At 45.9% G+C, this 20,707-nt stretch overlaps 1 protein-coding gene across 1 annotated transcript in view; it reads left to right on the forward strand.

Annotated features, from left to right (window-relative positions):
- SHISA4 (shisa family member 4) overlaps positions 1-16,686 on the forward strand; it is a 64,908-nt gene extending 48,222 nt beyond the window's left edge. Inside the window, exons 2-5 of the mRNA XM_083173233.1 lie at positions 7,502-7,673; positions 8,255-8,388; positions 9,851-10,162; positions 14,773-16,686. Coding sequence (XP_083029359.1) covers positions 7,502-7,673; positions 8,255-8,388; positions 9,851-10,162; positions 14,773-14,828 — 674 coding nt within the window. The 3' untranslated portion in view covers positions 14,829-16,686. The remainder of the gene's footprint in view (positions 1-7,501; positions 7,674-8,254; positions 8,389-9,850; positions 10,163-14,772) is intronic.
- Positions 16,687-20,707: the final 4,021 nt, after the last annotated feature.

Here is a 20,707-nt window from a genome sequence, read left to right on the forward strand (position 1 = left end):
CGGGCCTGTGTATGGCTGGTACGCCTGCCCTGGGAGGGCTTAAAACCCCATATGCTCCTGGCCCGTATAGTATGCTGGATGCTAGGGGCCAGCTAGGTAGGGAACGACCACTGCGAAGGTGCCTGCTGACCCGCAAAGGGCGGAAAGACTTTCTGGAAACCCTCCCCAAAACTGGGATAGCCAAAATGCCCACCCATGGGCGGGGTGCGATGCTGCGCCGCGTGCGCAGACCCCATGGCGGCCAATGGTGGGGGCTGGAAAAAGGGGCCTGCTGATGAGGGAATAGGGGCCTGATCCTGGAGGAGCTGAATGGACCCATGTATGCTACCCCCGGAGGGACGCTGCCCCGCAAACAAGCTACCCAGGGGAATACCACCTGCAGCATGCTGCAAACGGTATCCGGACTATTTGTCTACAACAACAAGATAGACAGCTATTAGGTCGACACCATTAGTTCGACAACTCAATAGGTTGACATGCCTTTAGGTCGACATACCATTAGGTTGACATGTCATTAGGTCGACACTGCCATTAGGTCGACAGTGTCTAGGTCGACAGTCAAAAGGTCGACATGTTTTTTTTTTTTTTACTGTTTTTTGAGCCGACATGTGCCGACAGGCGGTATTCCATGCCCTACCATCCACTACGGCGTGGAGTTAGATTATAATAGTGTGCCCGAAGCATTGGGAGCGATGCGAGGGGCTGCAGTTCACTTCAAACTGTGTCCATGTCGACTGTGTCGCAATTTGGGTAAAAAAACAGTGAAAAAAACCATGTCGACCTTTTGACTGTCGACCTAGACACTGTCGACCTAATGGCATGTTGACCTAATGGTATCTTCTTGTTGTAGACAAATGGTATCTTCTTGTTGTAGACAAATGGTCCCGCATCCGCTGCAAACTAGGGGACAAATAGTAACCAGCAGGGGGAGTCAGCACACCACTACTGCTGGTGTACAGGCCAGTTATTGCAGCCCCCATACCCAGTTGCCACCAGTTATAATGAGCATCCCCTCCTCAACTGGTGCCACAGGAGTGGACACCCCGAGGGGTGGGGAGCTCAGCCCCGCGGCAATGGTACCCGCTTCTGGGGTATGGATGGGGAGTAATCCAGCCGCCGCTGGGACCGTGTCACTTTCGGCCGGGGCAGGGGAGGAGTGAGAGAGAGGTGAAGAGCAGGTGACAGCGGGGGGGAACAAGTGCAGGAGCCGGGACAGCCGTGGGCTGTGCTACAACCAGCGCATGGGGGTCATTCCCAGATCGCCACCAGCCAGGCGGGGGTAGGGGGAGCATGCGGCGTTGACCGGCGGCTGACAATGCCGCCGGAGTGTGCCACAGGAGGTCTGCCGGCCACGGGGGGGGACCTACAGGAACTGGCCGGACGCCCACTTCCTGCCACCATGTGCTGGGGCCGCAGGCAGAGAACTAGAGGCATCAGTGAGCCAGCGAGGAGGGGGAACAGAGCGCCGCGGCCGGGACATTATGGAAGCAGGCAAGTGGGGAAATTATAGAAGTGGGACAGAGAAAAGAGGACAAAAGTTTATTTGAGGAAAAGTGAGAATGGGTGCACTTATCTGCTGCCTTGCAACGACTTCCAGACTAGATGAAAATCCAGACTTAAAGAGGAAGTAGCATCATCTGACCCCCCTTTATATACCCCTGCATAAACTACCACCCCTTCTACACCTAATTGGCTACTCTAACCATCAATCACCTGACTTCTATGGGTAATAAACCAGTCACAAAACTTTATTAGGGCAATCACAAAATTTGCAGGCTCTTAAATGCCCTCATGCCTATGCAGCCCTCGCTTAATCTTGTGGTAGTTGTGGATGAGGCTCTTTATTTTTTCAGATGGTAAAGCTGCCCATTCTTCTTGGCAAAAAGCCTCCAGTTCCTGTAAATTCTTGGGCTGTCTTGCATGAACTGCACATTTGAGAAGTCCCCAGAGTGGCTCAATGACATTGAGGTCAGGAGACAGATGACCACTCCAGAACCTTCACTTTATTCTGCTGTAGCCAATGACAGGTCGACTTGGCCTTGTGTTTTGGATAATTGTCATGTTAGAACGTCCAAGTACGTCCCATGCACAGCTTCCAGGTTGATGAGTGCAAATTTTCCTCCAGTATTTTCTGGTAACATGCTGCATTCATCCTGACATCAATTTTGACCAAGTTTCCAGTGCCTTTGTAGCTTACACATCCCCTAAACATCAGCAATCCACCTCCGTGTTTCACAGTAGGAATGGTGTACCTTTAATCATAGGCCTTGTTGACTCCTCTCCAAATGTAACGTCTATGGTTGTGGCCAAAAAGTTTAATTTTGGTCTCATCACTCCAAATGACTTTGTTCCAGAAGTTTTGAGGCTTCTCTCTGTGCTGTTTGGAGTATTGTAAGCGGGATGCTTTGTGGCATTTGCATAGTAATGGGTTTCTTGTGGCTACTTGACCATGCAGCAATTTTTTCTTCAAATGCTTCCTTATTGTGCATCTTGAAACAACCACAAAACTTTTTTTCAGAGTCCCGTATTTCAGCTGAAGTTATTTTATTTTTAGTTATGGAATTTTCTTTGTATCCCAAACAATTTTCCTGGCAGTTGTGGCTGAAATTTTTGTTGATCTACCTGAACGGGATTTGGTTTCCACGGAATCCCTCATTTTCCACTTCTTAATTAGAGTTTGAACACTGCTGATTGGCATTCTCAATTGCTTGGATATCTTTTTTTATCCCTTTCCTGTTTTATACATTTCAATTACCTTTTCCCGCAGATCCTTGGACAATTCTTTTGCTTACCCCATTACTCAGAATTCAGACACGTCAGTGCAACACTGGATGAAAGATGCAAGGGTCTTTCAGGAGACCAGAAACTCACTGACCTTTTATACACACTGATTACAAGCAAACAGATGGTTACCTTTAGTGAGGATGGTTACCTTTAGTAGCCATTCAAACCCATTTGTGTCAACTTGTGTGCATGTTATGAGGCCAAAATCTCCAGGGTATGTAAACTTTTGAGCAAGGTCATTTGGGTAATTTATGTTGTCATTATGATTTAAAAAGAGTAAACACAGTTGTTTGACAATAAATGGCTTCACCCAACCACTAACCATAAGTGAAAGAAAAGTTTGTGAGTTGTCATATATCTAGACGGTTATAATAAAAGTAAATGTTTCTGTCATTAGTGTATCACACTAGTGGGGCAGTACGGATGGTGTGGATGGTTAGCATTACTGCCTCACAGCACTGAGGTCATGGGTTCAATTCCCACCATAGCCCTAACTGTGCAGAGTTTGTATATTCTCCCCGTACTTACTTGTGTGGGTTTCCTCCAGGTACTCCAGTTTCCTCCCACATTCCAAAAATATACTGGTACGATAATTGGCTTCCAACAAAAATTAACCCTAGAATGTCTGTGTGTACATGTACATGTGGTAGGGGAGATACATTGTAAGCTCAACTAGGGCAGGGACTGATGTGAATGTTCAAATATTCTCTGTAAAGCGTTGAGGAACATGTGTGTGCTATATAAGAAACTGTTAATAAATAAATAATAAATTGGAAACCCCTTTTATGTAATTTTATTAATACTAATATACAGGGACGTGCAGTCAGGGGAGGCAGAGCCTCCCCTGTCATAACTGATAAAAAAAAAATACAAAGATGATATTTATTTCATATATGCTGTTATAAATATCTTATTTGATTTTTTTTTTATTAGTTAACTAATGAGGTGGGACTGGACACTGAGGGAGGCTGGGCGGCAGCGGGAGCTGTGCCTCCCGCTGACAATTGAAAACTGCCCTGCAGCAGGGGGCGGGAATAACCTGCAGGGGAGAAAAGATGCTGAGAAGCCCATCTAAATTGTATGGGAAAGCGGCATCTACTCCTCTGCCTCAGTGGCAGGGACGCACGCCCCTGTCACTGAGACAGATGTGATAGGACAGCGGAGAAGGCTGTCACTCACTGACAGCCTGTATCCGCTGTCCCTGAGCTGCACAGTGTCACTGTCAGTGTCTGCTGCAGGGACCTGATCAGCAGCATGTAAGTGTTTAGTTAATTAACACTGCACTTACACACAGAAATGACACACATTATATAATATAACATGTTCTATCATATTAAAAATGCATCCCGACCCCACTCAATTCCCCACACACTCACACTAGGTTTTATTTCACACTCACACACTTATTTTATTTAATTTGACATTTAACCAAGGGGCTGGCGGGAGTAGGGGCAGAAGCATTGCTGGCAGGAGCAGCTTTAGGGTTAGGGGCAGCAGTGGCGCTGGGCTGGCGCAAGTAGGGGCAGCAGCAGCGCTTGCAGGAGACAATCGGGCAACAGCAGTGAGTACCGCTTCTACCGGCCAGGCCGCTGCAGGGGTGCAGCTGACACTGACAGCTGTAATAATAATCAGCGCTGCGGGTGGTAGCAGGCAGGTGGTAGCGGGCAGGCGGGTGGTAGCGGGCGGGTGGTAGCGGGCAGGCGGGTGGTAGCGGGCGGGTGGTAGCGGGCGGGCAGGCGGGTGGTAGCGGGCGGGTGGTAGCGGGCGGGTATTTCATTCTGGCCGTCCACAGCTGGAATAATCGGCTGGTGGTAGCGGGCGGGCGGCGGGTATCTCATCTGCGGCTCAAAGCCGCGGGACTCGGCCGCCCACAGCCCTGCGCCGAACCCCCAGGCTCTACCAAACTCCCCCCTCCGGCTGCCGTGGTCCCTGTCAGGTCAAGAGCAGGGGTGCTTTCAGTGCTCTTCCCCGCATGTGAAGCGGGGAAGAGCACACACAGGCAGGGAGACCATAGGCTGCAGTGCTGGGCGATATAGATAGTAATTAGTAATTTTTGCACTACAAGTCCCAGCATGATTAGTCAGTTGCTGGGACTTGAAGTGCAAGAGTAAACGCTAATTACTATTTATATATTTATTTATAGCTATATTGGAAGCGGTGGCAGTGGGTGTAATATTTGAAATTTAAAGATGGCTGCCGGGAGCCAATCAGAGTGTGGCATGTCTTGGCTCCGCCCCCTCACAAAGGTTTTTTAAGAGTCGGGGTGAGCCAGCTGCTGGCAGTCTGCCTGCAGGAATGGAGCAGAGAAGAGCTCCCAAGAAACAAGACACCAGGAAGTCCTAGTAGGTGGCAGCCTTACAAAAGGCTGCTGCCCACCAGGTGAAGACGCCGGAAGCCCTGGTTTAGCGGCAGCCATGCAAAAGAGCTTATTGGCTGCCGCCTGCCAGGTGAAGATGCCGGAATCCCTGGTGCAGCGGCAGCCATGCAAAAGAGCTTATTGGCTGCCGCCTGCCCGGTGAAGACGCCGGAAGCCCTGGTGCGACGGCAGCCGTGCAAAAGAGCTTTTTGGCTGCTGTCCGCCAGGTGAAGACGCTGGAAGCCCTGGCATGGCGGCAGCCGTGCAAAAGAGCTTATTGGCTGCCGCCCGCCAGGTGAAGACTGCTGTGTGTTAATAAAACTTTACACGGTGTGGGTGTTTTTATTGGAGTATTGGTTCTGCTGTGGGACTACAAGTCCCAGCGGGCCCATTAATGCGCTGCATGCTGGGACTTGTGGTTCCCCAAGTCCCTGCATACAGGGAAAGGTTTGCTTTGATTTGTAGTTCCGCAGCAGAACCCAATACTTAACTTTTTTTACACTTATTTTATCAGCCCGGTGTCCACCGCCCTGGGACGCCGGGGACAGCCCCGGGCTTCAGCCCAGGATGGGTGAAGCCTGGAGGGGGGGACCCCTTTTTTGGGGGGGTCCCCACTTCCCCAGGTACCCCGTCCAGGGCTGACCAGCCAGGGTGATCATGCTTTGGCTGGAGAACCTTACATAAAAAGTGTCCCCCAGCTGTGGCATGACTCCACTGGCTGTTGGAGCCCGGTGCTGGTTCCAAAATATGGGGGACCCCCATTTTTTTGTCCCCTGTATTTTTTGGAACCAGGACCGGTCTAAGAGCCTGGTGCTGGTTTCTTAAATATGGGGGAACCCCACCATTCCCCCCCCCCCCCCATATTTGGGGAACCAGGACTGGCTCAATGAGCCCGGGGCTGGTTATGCTCGGGAGGGGGGACCCTACACGTTTTTTTTTTTTTTTTTTTACTTGTGCACACTTTTCTAGACAACCATGCACATATCTCACTGAACTGTGCATGGTTCTGTCAAACCTGTGTGCGAAATTTGGTAATGTTTACCAAAAGTCCTGTGAAGATGCAGGGAAATATACTGTATGTTATTGTTCAATTTCAATTAAATGGTAAACCTATCCGGTCTGTACTGTATGTGCGTAAATCTGGCTCTGATACTAGCCAGTGCCTCACCAGTCACTGACCTCACCGCACGTCACTGCTAATATACAGTACTTACATAGAGTTGCCAGCTTTCCCATTTAAAGTTGATACATGCTGCATATGTGGAAATGGCATATATAGCTGTACTAAAAGTTGCCGCATGTAACAGATACATATTTGGGTGTATGCCCACTGTTTAATCATTGACCTAGCAACTCTGAACAACCAGCTAATTATATGATAATGAGCAACATCCACTGTAATACATATCATTTCTAATTCTTGATAGAGAGCAGAATGAGCATCACAGTTTTTTACATATCTAATCCCTTATTGATAGATAAATGGTGGTATTAAGTCTTGGCCGATAATTCAGCCAGGCAGAAATATCGGCAATCAGTATTCAAAATATCGGCCATCAGTAGTCAATGACTCGGGCCCGTTTCGATGTTTGGGGTCTGCGCATGCACAAGCCCGTATTTGCACATGTGCCTACCCCGGCAACGCATGGCTTTGGAGAGTTTTTACTGATTTCTATTTGCAAAGGCCATCAAATGATTTTTCCGGCTAGTGGAGTCATGCGAGGGGATGTGTTCTTGTTACACATGCCCTTGCATGTTACCGAGGGGATTAGGCGGTGGTGGAGGGCAGGCAGGTTGCGTCTCAAGCGCTCAGTAAGCTACGATGCTCGCAGCTTACCAAGCCAAACTGAATCAGGCCCAAAGAGACAGGATCAAATCATAACTCACACTCTGGCTGAGGGTGTGCATGGAAGGACTCTATGGAGACTTTAAACAGTACTATTTTAACTTAACCTGCCTGGAAAACGGAGGAGGTCATGAAGTGCCACATGGGAAGGGGCAAGGAGGACAAAGGGGACTGTGGGGGAAAAGGTGAGGAACAAATTAAGTGGGAGGTGGGAAAAGTACATGACTGGTCCAAGAGGACATGCCAGCCCACAGTAACTAGCCACTCAATGTAGAGGTGAGCGGGTGCAGGGGGTAAGTATGGTCCTGAGGCAGTACGAGAAGGGCTGTGGAGAGGGAGGATGCAGAGCAGTCAGAAAGGTGATTATCATATTACCTGTAGATGGTCACCGTACTGCAGCCCACAACCCAGTACTTTGATTGGCACCTTTCATATTTATTTTGTTTAAGGGGCGGGGGAGGCTCCAGCGCCTATGTAATTGCATCATTTCACTGTCTGTTTTGTTTATTTTTTAGTGTCCGGGGATGAAGACTGTCTCTGGTATCAAGATCGCAGTGGTGGTTGGCATAATGGGCATGACTGCAATTTTTTTTACTTTTGCTGTGGGGACTGTCACCAGAGATACTGCTGTTTGGATCCTAGTAGAATGATCACTGAGAGAATGCAGAAGAATTGTCTTTCTTTAAGGTGTTTTTCCCTAACCCTTTTTTTCCTTTTATATAAAATTTTAGTATGTTCTAAGCTTTGCTTTCCCCTGTTCCAGTGTTGTTATTGCATAATTATTGGTATAGGGTCATTAGGTCTACAAGCATTGGGTCAACAGTTATTAGGTCGTCATGCAGGAAGGTCGATATGACTGAAGGTCGACAGGGTCATTAGGTCGACAATCAAAAGGTCGACATGGGGTTTTTCACATGTTTTTGAGCCGACGGACGGTATTTCATACCCTACCATCGACTAGGGCATGGTGGGAGAATAAAATAGTGCACGTAGCGGTGCTACGTTTCAGTGTCCATGTCGACTGTGTCGAAATTTGGGACAAACTTTTTTAAAAAACCCATGTCTACAAGGGTTGAGCTAATAAACACAAGGGTTAAGCTAATAAACTAAGGTTGAACCTGATGGGCGCAAGTCTCTTTTCAGCCTTAACTACTGTGTAACTATGCTGGAGACCTAATAAACCATACCCTTATTATTTTCCTTTTCCCCTTTGGTATAACCTCATTTTTGTAATTTTACACTAAACATTGTTTTTTTCTCTGCTACAGTCCAAAGACTATTGTTGGCATTGGCTTTGCAGTACTTCTTTTCTTCGTGGTGATTGTTACCCTGATTTGCTGCTTCATGTGCTCTTGCTGCTATTTGTACCAGCGACGCCACCAGAGAGGAACACCATACACAGGTAGGCATAGCAGCAACGCTGAGCAGTCTCCTTTGACTGTCCTAGCATCCCAGGTTTACTTAGGAAAACCCATCTTTACTAAGAATACAGGTCAAATGAGCTGTTGTTACAGTTTATTTAAATAAACAAAATGGAGTTTTTATTATTGCAAATATCTCCCAAGGTTTTGTCAGGATAGCAGTGGTGGTATATTTTTTGTATTCAAAAGCAATATGCCATCAATGTACCAAGTACATTGCTTGTATTCATAACTTGCTTTATCATAATGCACATGCCCCACCTGCAGTGCACATGGTTTTACACCCATTTTGGGAACAAATTTGTCCTGCGATCAGGTCAGAACTAGGCCCAAGGTTTACTACAACAAAAAAATGCATTTTTTGTTTAGGCTTGGGTCCTGTCCCCAAAATATAGAATTATGGTATGCAAATATTAGAAATACGGAAAATGCCTGAACCTAAAATACTTCTGGTCACAAGCATTTTACATGCCTAATTTGTCTCCAGAATTTACTCCTGTTGCATTCCTTACACATAAACAATTAGATGTTTACAATTCCACTCTATGAGCAGCTGGATGTGGTTTAAATCAGTTTAGGATGAGCAAGATAAACATATGCTTATAGGCAGAAGTTGTCACAGTCGTACAGACCTCACAGTTGCTAATGTTAAAGGTGCCCATATTTGCCTGCGAATCGGTCACTTTTCCTGCGATAAATTGCATGAAATGCATCCAAATTGCATGTGGTTGACATCAGGTCCGATGCGCTGTCCAGTGCACATTGCATCAGAGCCTGAACATGGCACCTGCTTCACGATAGGTAAGTCATCCAGCCAATCCTTCCAGCGGGCTTGGCTGGGGATCGCATCCGATACATTGTATGCAAAAGAACTGCATATGATGTATCGTATGCAGTCCTGCCACCCGGGAGGCTCAATCAGGGGCGACTTATCCCTTTGGAGATGTCACCTTAGTGTATGAGGACCTTAAGAAAAATGTTTTCCTTCCAGAACCATTGTATTAAATATTATCCCACTTAAATTATTTTGCTTATTTAAATCATTATGCTGATTACTGTTATTTACTTCTGCCTCAAAATATCTTTAAAAATTAAAAACTAATTTGTGTCATGTTATGAATAACTAACCTTTCTTAGCTGTAGCTGTACACATAGATAAGCTCTAAGGAACATTGCAGAGACCTACAAGCCATGCAGCTTTACTATTCTTGTTATATACATACATCGTAACACTGCATTACAAGGCTAAATTTCAGAAACAATTTACACTAGTACTTGATCCTACATGGGTCACAAAATTAAGTACCTGCTCGTATCAGACGGAATATAGGGAATGTGGCGTTCCCAAAAACTTTCCATTTTTAATAGTTGATATTGACAAATGCCAGCATTATGATTAATGTATATTTGACACAAATGTCTGATGGGTATTTTGTTTTACAGTTCAAGAAATCCAGATGTCAGGAGTTCCCCAGCAATCTATGTACCCTACTCAGCCTTCATACCCTACTCAGTCTTCATACCCTACTCAGCCTTCATACCCTACTCAGCCTCAATACAACATGCAGTCTCCATACCCTATGCAGCCTCCATACCCCCCACAACCTCCATACTCCACACAGCTACCATATCCAACAGATCCTAAATTTGCTTCACCTCAACCAGGATATGAACCTCTTCCAGTGTACCCACCAAGTGACCCAACAGCCCAATACCCTATGTATAATCCGGAACCTCCTGTGTACAATCAAAATGGTAAGATAGAATTTATTGTTTATTTTCCTGCCTTCATTTAAAGTTTTACTTGAATAATAGTAACTTTCTATCATTACTCTACTATTTTCAGATTCCCCCACAATAGTCTATTCATTTTAATGTATCAGTGGCAGGTTTTGTATTGTTTTACAAAATACATTATTAGACACAGATGTGTCCTCACTGACACACCAATGAAAATGCAGCTAATGGTGCCCATACATGTATCCAATCACATTAATTTGTCACATTAATTTGTCCTAAAGCACTGGTGCCCACAGTGCTTTATTCCAGCACCTGATCTCGTAAGTCATCTCCGACGCCACATCGGATGCTGGAAGAGAGCAAGCAGCAGTGTAGCGCAGCTCTGTGAAGGAGCGCTGGCGGTGGGCACCAGAATTTGAAAAAGCTATTTAAAACACTGGGCGGCCTTCTGATTGGCGTAGAGAACTCTCCGCCAGTCAGAGTCCTAACATTCAGGTGTCCGCTAATATGCTGAGAGCCCAATGTTTTAAATTGCTTTTTCAAATTCTGCCACCACCTCCAGTGCTCCTGCAGCCCACTCCCCGACCTCACCACCAGCCCTTAAGTAGACATGCATACAATGTGGTCAAAATCAAAGGATTGTAAGCAACATCGCCCTAGTGTATGGGCACCATTAGCCGCCCCATGAATTGCATAGCTTTAGAAAAACAATTAATCAATTAATTGTATTGCAAATAATCAACATTACTGTCTAGCCAGTCAAAAGGTCGACATGGGGGTTTTCACAGTTTTAGCCGACATGTGCCGACGACGGTATTTCATGCCCTACCATCCACTGTGAGAATAAAAAATAGTGTGCCTGAAGCATGGCGAGCGCAGCACACTTTTTTAGTATCCATGTTGACTGTGTCAACATTCAGGACAAAAACAAGTGAAAAAAAAACCATGTCAAACTTTTGCATGTCGACCTAATGCTTGTGTCGACCTAACCCCGATGTCAACCTTCAGTCATGTCAACCTAGATGCATGTCGACATTCAGTGGTCTACCTAATGACTGTAGACCTTGTTCTTGTCGACCCTATGACCCATACAGTCCATTAAAGGTTTTTGCTAAAAGAAGAAAAGAAACGGGGTCATTTCTAGAGCATTTGGCTTTATATTGTTTTGTGATTTTTCTTCGTTGTTGTAATGCTCCTTACACATTATTCACTACAGCATTATGGCCCTTCTAATAAGTTTCCTTTACGCCTTAGTATGCCCGCGCAGTAGTGCCACGTACACCATGTTATGCCACACACAGAAAGTCCCTTTGCAACATATTATGCCCCTTTCACTATATTAGTGTTAGGATGACTCAGCTCCATTTTCCCTGGGTACCCACTAGTACATTAAATATTCTGGCAATCAGTCCAATAAATAGCTATACATGATGTACTTAGTATGTGATTTTCTGCAGTGGGAAAGTGATAAATAAGCTAAGATAAGTTAGCGGTTCCTTCCTCCTTGCCTGTTGCCTTCGTTACCAAGGACTGTCTATGTACTAGTTCCAGGAACAGAAACAAGTCTTGCCACTGGTTCCATCACTCACATTCACATAATTTGAAGTTCACTCTATCAGGGTTTCCACACATCACATACACGCACAAGCACAGCATAACTTCACACACATAGCATACACACTTAAAAAATACACAGCATGTACACAAGACACACATAGCAAACATAGGGTGTGATATGGGATCCCGACAGTCATTATCATCGGGATCACGACTGGCCGGACCCAGACAGCCTGGTGAGCGCAACAAAGCCCCTTGTGGGCTCGCTGCGGGCACGGTGGGTAGCTACGCTCGCAACCTATTCTATTCTCCCTCTATGGGGGTCGTGGACCCCCATGAGGAAGAATAGCCGGTGGCTGTTGGGCCCCCGTGTGTCGGGGTTTTGACTGTCGGGATCCCGACGTCGGGCAAATGACTGTCGGGACCCCAAACATACACACAGCATACATAAACACAGCATGTACACATATACACATAGCAAACATACACACATACACACACACACATGCATACAAGCACACACAGCATATACACACAAACATACCACCCCCCCTCAAATATCAGCAAAGTGTACCTGCTCAGAAGCTGGGTACAGTCCAGGCCTTCTCACTCACAGCACATGTAGCACGGCTGGGGCTTAGAGGACCTGCACACTAGCTACCTCTATCTGCAACCTGCGGCAGCCTGTCTCTCTAACAGGAGGCAGCTGAGCTGCCGGCAGCTGCACAGCCAGTCGGCTGGAGTGGAGGTTGCTTTTAATAGAACAGCTGGGCTGCTTGGCCCGATGAATCGATAGGCAGGGGGGGTTTCTATGAACTCAGAAACCTCCCCTGTTTGCGCTGGTGATCAGTATTGCTCCGTGTCTCTGAATGCCTTTCTGCCATTTCATCTTGGATGTCATATCACTGCCTCAAACTCAAAATTTCCAAAACAGAATTAGTTATATTCGCACCAGCCAAGAGTAGTTACCAACCTGATATCTCTATCACTGTTGAAAACTTGACAGTCCATACTACCCCATAAGCTTGCTGCCGATGTGTCATTCCTGACTCTGAACTGTCCTTTATTCCTCACATTCAGTCTCTCTCTAAATCATTTTGCATGCATCTAAAAAACATATCCAAAATTCCACCTTATCTCACACAAGAAACTCTAATCCATACACTCATTATCTCACGCATTGACTATTGCAATAGCCCCCTCACCAGTCTTCCTAAGAAAAGACTCTCACCACTACAATACATTTTGAATGAAGCTATGAGGCTGATCTTTCTGGCTAGATATTCAAAATCTGATGATCTGTCAGTCACTCCACTGGTTGCCTGTATTCTACCGTATTCAATATAAAATACTTCTACTTATATACAAAGCCATTAACCTGATAATACAAACATACATCTCTTTGCTTATCTCAAAATATATCCCTGTCCGACCTCTCCACTCTGCACAAGATCTGCGTCTCTCATCCACATCATTACTAGATCTCAGTCATAATTGCAGGACTTTCTCAGCACCCACCCTATGGAATGCCCTTTCACACACATGAAGACTCTCCTCTAGCCTCCAAACTTTCAAGCGATCCTTGAAAAGTCACCTCTTCAGACAAGCCTATTATAGGGCCTTATTTTGGTTCATTCTTTCTGACAAAATCCTTCTTAGATGGACAAAACCATGTGCACTGCAGGGGGGCAGATGTAAAATGTGCAGAGAGAATTAGATTTGGGTGAGTTATTTAGTTTCTGTGCAGGGTAAATACTGACGGCTTTATTTTTACACTGCAATATAGATCTCACTTTGAAGTAAAACCCCACCCAAATCTAATTCTCTCTGCACATGTTACATCTGCCCCACCTGCAATGCACATGGTTTTGCCCATCTAAGAAGGATTTTGTCAGAAAGAATGAACCAAAATAAGGCCCATATTCCGGAACCCCCACATAACCTTCAGTATCTAATTGCATACCATAATGAATGTCTTGCAGTGTGGTGGGACTATAAGCTATAGATTCCTATTCTTAGGGCCCTTCTTCCTTTATGTCGGTCTGTTACTACACAGTTTGTTTAATCACTGTTGTTTCCAATTGTAAACTGCAATGGGATATGCTACGCTATATAAGTAACTGTAAACAAATAAAATAAATATATACTAGCAGCAATATCCTTCAATAGTTTTAATGACAGTGCAGCATTTGACAGCTGTAATTTTGTTTTAAGGATACATGGATGGGTGTGTTTATGATAAAATGTAACATCTTAGGTCAGTGGGGTAACTATTAAATTTGCACCCCCCGCCGCAAATTCGGGAAGCGCCCCCCCTTTAGGGTTAACAAACCCGCCTCCAACCCCTAGGGTCAACAAACCCCCCCCCCCCCCTCCCCGTGCAGCCGGTACCTCCTGCCGCCGGATCTTCTGTTAGAGGTCCCGGCTCCTGCAGCATATAAAAAGTGACACTCAGAAAATGGCTGCCCCCATAATGCAGACAGTTTTTGGGATGCTAGAATAGGCGGCGGCCTCCTCTAGAAACCTTAAAAACGGTCTGCTGTATGGGGGCAGCAATTTTCTGATTGTCATTTTTAATTAGCTGCAGGAGCTGAGACCCGACAGAAGCGTCGGGGGCAGGTGGCAGTGTGTAACTATAGCCCCGCAGATACTATAGCCCCGCAGATAGTTATGCTACTGTCTTAGGTTATATCTCCCTATAGGGCCAGATGTACTAAACTTGAAAAGTGATAAAATAGAGAGTGATAAACAGCCAGCCAATCAGCTCCTACCTGTGATCTCACAGGCTGTGTTTGAAAAATGTCAGGTAGTAGCTGATTGGTTGGTTGTTTATCACTCTCCATTTTATCACTTTTCAAGCTTAGTACATCTCGCCCATAGCTTTTGGAAGTAATCATTTATTTTATTAACTAGACATGACATTACAGTACCTATCTGATAATTTAAGATAACAAAAAAATACATTGCAAGTAAAACAGGTTAACTGCTAACAAATATTTAATGAATATCCTCCATTGAAAGATGCTTTAACAAATGTTAAAAATGTTGCTTCTCTTTCTCCTCCTCAGTTGCTGATCCATATCCTGCACCTCAGCAACCCAATGCGATGAAGCCTGGCCTATGACAACACAGATGCAGGAAATTCTTATTTTTTGACTTCACTCTCCCATTGAAAAACACATCATTATACCATTTAATTACACAGTTATTGAATGTAAGCATAATGTTCTTTGTATGGCTCATTGGGGCAGATGTATTAAGCCTTAACAAGATATAAATGCCAGGGTGATAAAGAGAGATAAACGTCCAGCCAATCACCTCCTAACTGCCATGTTACAGGCTGCGTTTGAAAAAAGTCAGTAAGGAGCTGATTGGCTGGACATTTATCTCTCTTTATCACCCTTACATTTATCTCTTGTTAAGGTTTAATACATCTGCCCCATTATTTGCCAATTTACAGATATGCTAATTGTGAGAATGAGCTCATAATTGCACTCCCTAGTTTTATTATTGTTATACGTTTTCTTGCGTTTATGTTTGATGCAATGTAACGGTGCCCATACAGAGTGCGATGCGTACCATGCATTTTTAACTAGATTGCATCGAGTTCAAAACGCATGTGATGTGCTAAAGCACTTTGCACTATGCGTTTTGAACTAGAAGCGATACAATTTTGTTCAAAAAGTACAGGCAGCACATACTTTAGCCCTTGTTCTCTTTGAATCACAAGGCTGAGAATTTAGCAGCCTTGCGCACAGACACCCGCCCCCCTTTGAATGCTGCGATCCCCCGCACAGCTGCCAATGGATGATTTGCATAATCATCCGTTCACAGTCTTGGGTGGGGGGAGATATTATTCGATGGTTGGCGACCATCGAATGATTTCTCCAGCGCTCACAGATCTGAGACGCCTCTGTGGTGTCTCATATCTCCGAGCGCCCTGTTTGGGAAGTTGGTGGGCAGCAGACATCCGCTGACCTCAGCTGCCCGCCCCCCACACCCACGTCATAGGGAAATTGACCATGACGAACGTCCATGAAACGCTGGGCTTTCCCATGGTTGAATCACACGCCCCTGGCCCGGACTTCTGTGTGCGAGAGCTGTGATCGCTCGCACACAGCGGCTGCACATGTACATAAATAAGTATGTGCAGTCGCCAAAAATCGGTCCCTTTATGTGCAGTGCAATGTGATGTGCGCGGTACACCGTGTATGGGCACCATTAGGTTTCGATTCATAAATTCTCTTTTGTGGGCCCCTTACAATGCTGCCTGTCCGGAGAAGATTTAATTTTGATTGAATTATTACACCGTGTTTTAAAGTAAATATGGCTTATGTCAAAGCAATGTCCCGTATCATTGATCATTGTCCCTCAAAGCCACATTACTTCTTTGAATGCAGGAAAGGGTTATATACTTCCTTGTATAGCTAAATCATCATCTGAGTCTGGCGAAGCATCACTGTTTGTGGCTTTGAAAACCACAGATGAGATTGTTGGTGAAATATCAGAAAGCTGTTAACAAATGTTTTTCGTTGAGTTTGAAATATTGATTATTCCTAAATTTCAAATTCACAAATGTATTAATGTTATTTACTAAGTATGTGTTTAGTAACTGTAGGAAACTTGGTATTGAACAAAACATGTTTTGACCTCTGGGTGGCACTGGTCTGTTGTCTATTCATTTTAAATTGCTAAAGCTATATTATAAGTGCAGAGTAAAGTGAAAGTATATCCTCATTATAAGTCATTTTTATTTATTTATTTTTAGAACAAGTAAATTCACTTTAATATTTATATACATCAAAACTGTCAGTCTCATTATTTGCTTAAGCCCGATTTAAAGTTCAAGTTTCACCTACAGCACATACTGAGGCGATTCATCAATTCATTGGAAACCAATCATCACCAAGGCACTGTAATATGTGGCTCGCTCATAAATATTCATTCACCCTATTAAATGTCTATTTCCATTGGCAACAGTCCTCCTTGACAATGATATGTTTAGTGTAAAACACAGCTGTAGTTTGCAAGGAATCTGGGTTTGGCTGCTGCTACAAGCTGCCCATGTTAGGCAAGAGAGCAGGGTGCATTTTGTTTGGAAGGGGATGAAGATTCCTTCCCACTTTTATTCATATGGATTGAGGACTATACAGCTTACAAACATTATCACAGGTCTAATTTATTGAAGGTTTTCTAATCTATGTACAGATTTGTGTATTAACAACTTACTTATCCATAGAGAGTTATTCAGAAAGTTAGTTATTTTCTCTACATAACACTGTATTACATGTCACATGGAAGTAGGGAAGCCAATCCCGGGGCATTTTTTCAATCCCGGGATTCGGGATTGAAAAATGCTCAATCCCGGGATTCCCGGGATCCCGGGATTGGCTTCCCTAATTTGAAAAAAAAAACGCCCCGGCCACCCTGCACATTCACAGAACTTACATTTGCGGTTGCTGGGTGGGTGGGCGAGCATGCAGATATTGCTGGGAGCCGGGTGGGCTGCAGGTATGTCCACTGGGCGGGTGGGCAGCTTCAGCTGGGCGGGCGGATGTACAGCTTCGGGTGGGCAGCTTCAGCTGGGCGGGCGGGTGTACAGCTTCGGGTGGGCAGCTTCAGCTGGGCGGGTGGGCAGCTTCAGCTGGGCGGGTGGGTGGGTGGGCAGCTTCGGGTGGGCAGCTTCAGCTGAGCGGGTGGGCAGCTTCTGGTGGGCAGCTTCGGGTGGGCAGCTTCAGCTGGGCGGGCGGGCAGCTTCAGCTGGGCAGCTGGGTAGCTGTTCGGGTGGTCGCGTAGCTTGGCGGGTGGGCGGGCGTGTGCTGATAAGCCGGGTTGCTGGGTGTGTGGGCGGCTCTGCTGTGTGGCCTGCGCAGCGTGACAGCTGACCTAATCACGCTGCGCAGGCCGCACGCCGGGTATGGGAGAAGCCGGGCAGCGTCTGAGCGGGTGCTCAGACGCTGCCCGGCATTAGACTGCACATGTGCAGTCTAATCCCGAAATCCCGGTATTGGAATCTCCAATACCGGGATTGAAATCCCGGCATTTTGGAGGCCAAATCCCGGGATCCCGCCGATCCCGGGATTGGCCACCCTACATGGAAGTAATGAATAGGAATGGAAGGAAGATGAGGATACCTACCTAAGCTGAGAGCTAATGAGAAATTGTATACAGCTCAGTTTTAAGTGTTAAGGCACCCATGCACAGGTCCTGTTTCCCTTGAGCTCCCCTGGCAGCTTACCGGGAGGCCTCTATCCAACTTGGCACTTGATAAATCGCATGTAATAGAACTCCCAGGGAGCTCAAGGTAAATCAGATGCAATACACTGTGGTTGCTGAAAAGCACCCATGATGGTCCGATTCCGATTGAACTAATGGGCTGCACATAAGATCAATGGATTCGATACACATGGGAACGCGCATTGGATCTGATGACGTCACATGCCTCTAAATTGGGCTGATTTCACCCTATATATTGGCCCAGGTCCATTGGAATAGGCTGACATCGACCCATGACGGACCTGTGTCTTCAGCTCATTAGTACAGCCAATTCCCAATGCTAAAGATATTTTTTCTTTATTGACAATTTTTTTTTATAATTTTAGTCTTTCCTCCTACTCCTCCTTACTCATTTCCCTATTCTTCTCATCCCTCTTTGCCTTAATGTTGTTAATTTTTTTAAATAACATGTTTATTTATATGTTATAATTTCTACTATGTAATTATAAATGTGTTTGCCTATAAAAGTAAAGTTATAAAAAAGTTAAGAGGTTAACAGCCGCAACTGAACATATAGCATTTGGCTGTTTAAGAACTATCTACCATCTATTGTTAAAAACATAGTATTCTGAATAAAATAATAAGAAATATTTCCCCACTTCTCATAATAAATGTTTTTATTTATTTTTACCAATTGAAACACACCACATCCAGCATTAATGTAAATATATATTTTCCATACTTCCCTTACCTCCAAGAAATTCCGCCCAGTTCCTTGTTAAATTAGCTGTATAGGCAGCAGAATGCCATGATTTGCGGTTCAATGTGTAATGGGTGAGGCCAATATGACAGTTTTATGACAATAGCATCACATGACCCCACTTCCTCTTAATGGACACCCAAATCGAATTGTTAAACTGTGAGAGGGCGAGGCCTAATGATGTGAATTTTCCTGTCCTGATCACTAGTCAGCAGAATCTCACATCCAGATCTATCAAACTCTCTAAAAAAGGACAAGTTGCCCCAAGCAAGTTATGAGGAAAGGCCCCATACACTGGGCGATATACATATAATTCAGGCACTTGTCATGAAATTCCATTGGTAAATCGCATATACAGTGCCCAAATTGCATGTATTTGGCACCTACTAGATTACTCCTGCATACCCTCCAACAGTACCGATTTATCCGGTACAGTACCTTTTTTTTATGGCCTGTACCGACTAAAACCAGCTGTACCAATTGTACCGGTTTTTAGTTGCAGGTGCGCAGCACGTCATCATCACACGTTACAAGCACAGGGCAAGCAGCGTCAGCGCCCGGGAATGTGCAGAGTAGATTACTGTCACCGCTAGGAGGAGCAAGAGACGCCAGAGGAGGGGAGAGAGCTGCCTGCTGCGGCTGCCCCTCACATCTCTCCATGCAGACTCCGGATCGCCGGAGGGTATGAACCACAGTGAGGGAGACTCTCTCAAAGCTCCTGGCTGCACACTGCATACCTCCCAACAGTCCCGATTTTAGCGGGACAGTCCCGATTATCAGGGCCTGTCCCGCTGTCCCTCCCGCGGCCAGCAGTGTCCTGCGGTGAGGGGGGCTGTTGGGAGTCCCCCCTGTCGGCTTTCTAAGCAGTGGGGAATAAACGCACAGCGTCTATTCCCTCAGCCAGCGGGCTGGGGGCATGGCTAGAGGCTCACAGAGCCTCTGGGTCATGCCCCCATAGCGGCAAAATAGGGGCGTGGCCTCATGGGAGAGCCGCGAGTATAGACCACGCCCCCGGAATTAGGTCACACACCCCCCCCCCCCCCCCGGAATTTTCGGTGCCCCTACGGCGCGCAGCAGCTTTGTCCCGGCTCCTGGACATGAAAAGTTGGGAGGTATGACACTGCACAGTCCTTTCTGGTCGTTGTGGAGACAGCAGCAGAAAATGGCAGCACAACTTCAGGGAGTCGCCTGGATCCTGCTCTGCATCTTATCAACATTCGGTGAGATTCTGCTCCCCTGACACTATCTGCGCGACTCTCCAGCAAATAGATATACCCGATAATTACACACCCTTCAACTTTACCATTGAAAGTATAGGAAAGGAGGCTTGACATTCCAATTGTGTACCGAATTCTTCCCCTCAAATGTTGGAGGGTATGCCCCTGCAGCAGGATAAATCCAGCACCTGGTTATCAGACGCACAATCCTCGGTTCTCAGGGGAAAATGCAGGATTTGGAAAAGGGGGTTTCCAGATTTGAATTTGGCCACCTATTCAATTGTATGGGAGTTTTCAAATCTGCCTGCCTGCGACAGTGTATTCAAACCGTCTTCAGGGTTAGGCGGTGTTTGTATACTGAATGGTTCTAAATATACTGCGTCTGTGTTTATTTACGGATGGGAGTGCCGCAGCTTTGGAGTCACATGTGCTTTATCTTGCTGGGAAGGCACATAGGGTGAGATTCAATGCTGTGTGAGCTGCTGGCCATGCCCCCAGCCCCTCTGCCTTATGGCTGAGAGGGGTTAGGGGAGTAACGGGGCCCTTCTCCTTTGGGAGAGGGTCCATAATTACGTACGCCCCCCTATGCACAATTTAGGTCACTGCACTGGGTGTTGGGAGCACACCTCGGGCTCCCTGAGTTTCTTCAAACCACAGGTGATGGTAATTATACATTACCAGGGAAGTTCAGGAACAGAGCATTTTCTCCTTGAAGAAGAGGGTCAGGTAGGCAACCCTGCTCATAGCAGGGTTGCCTACCTGACCCTCTCCTTCAAGGAGAAAATGCTCCCAACACCCAGTGCAGTGACC

Source organism: Crinia signifera, chromosome 2 (genome assembly GCF_055691185.1).
Source record: "Crinia signifera chromosome 2, ASM5569118v1, whole genome shotgun sequence".
Lineage (NCBI taxonomy): Eukaryota > Metazoa > Chordata > Amphibia > Anura > Myobatrachidae > Crinia > Crinia signifera.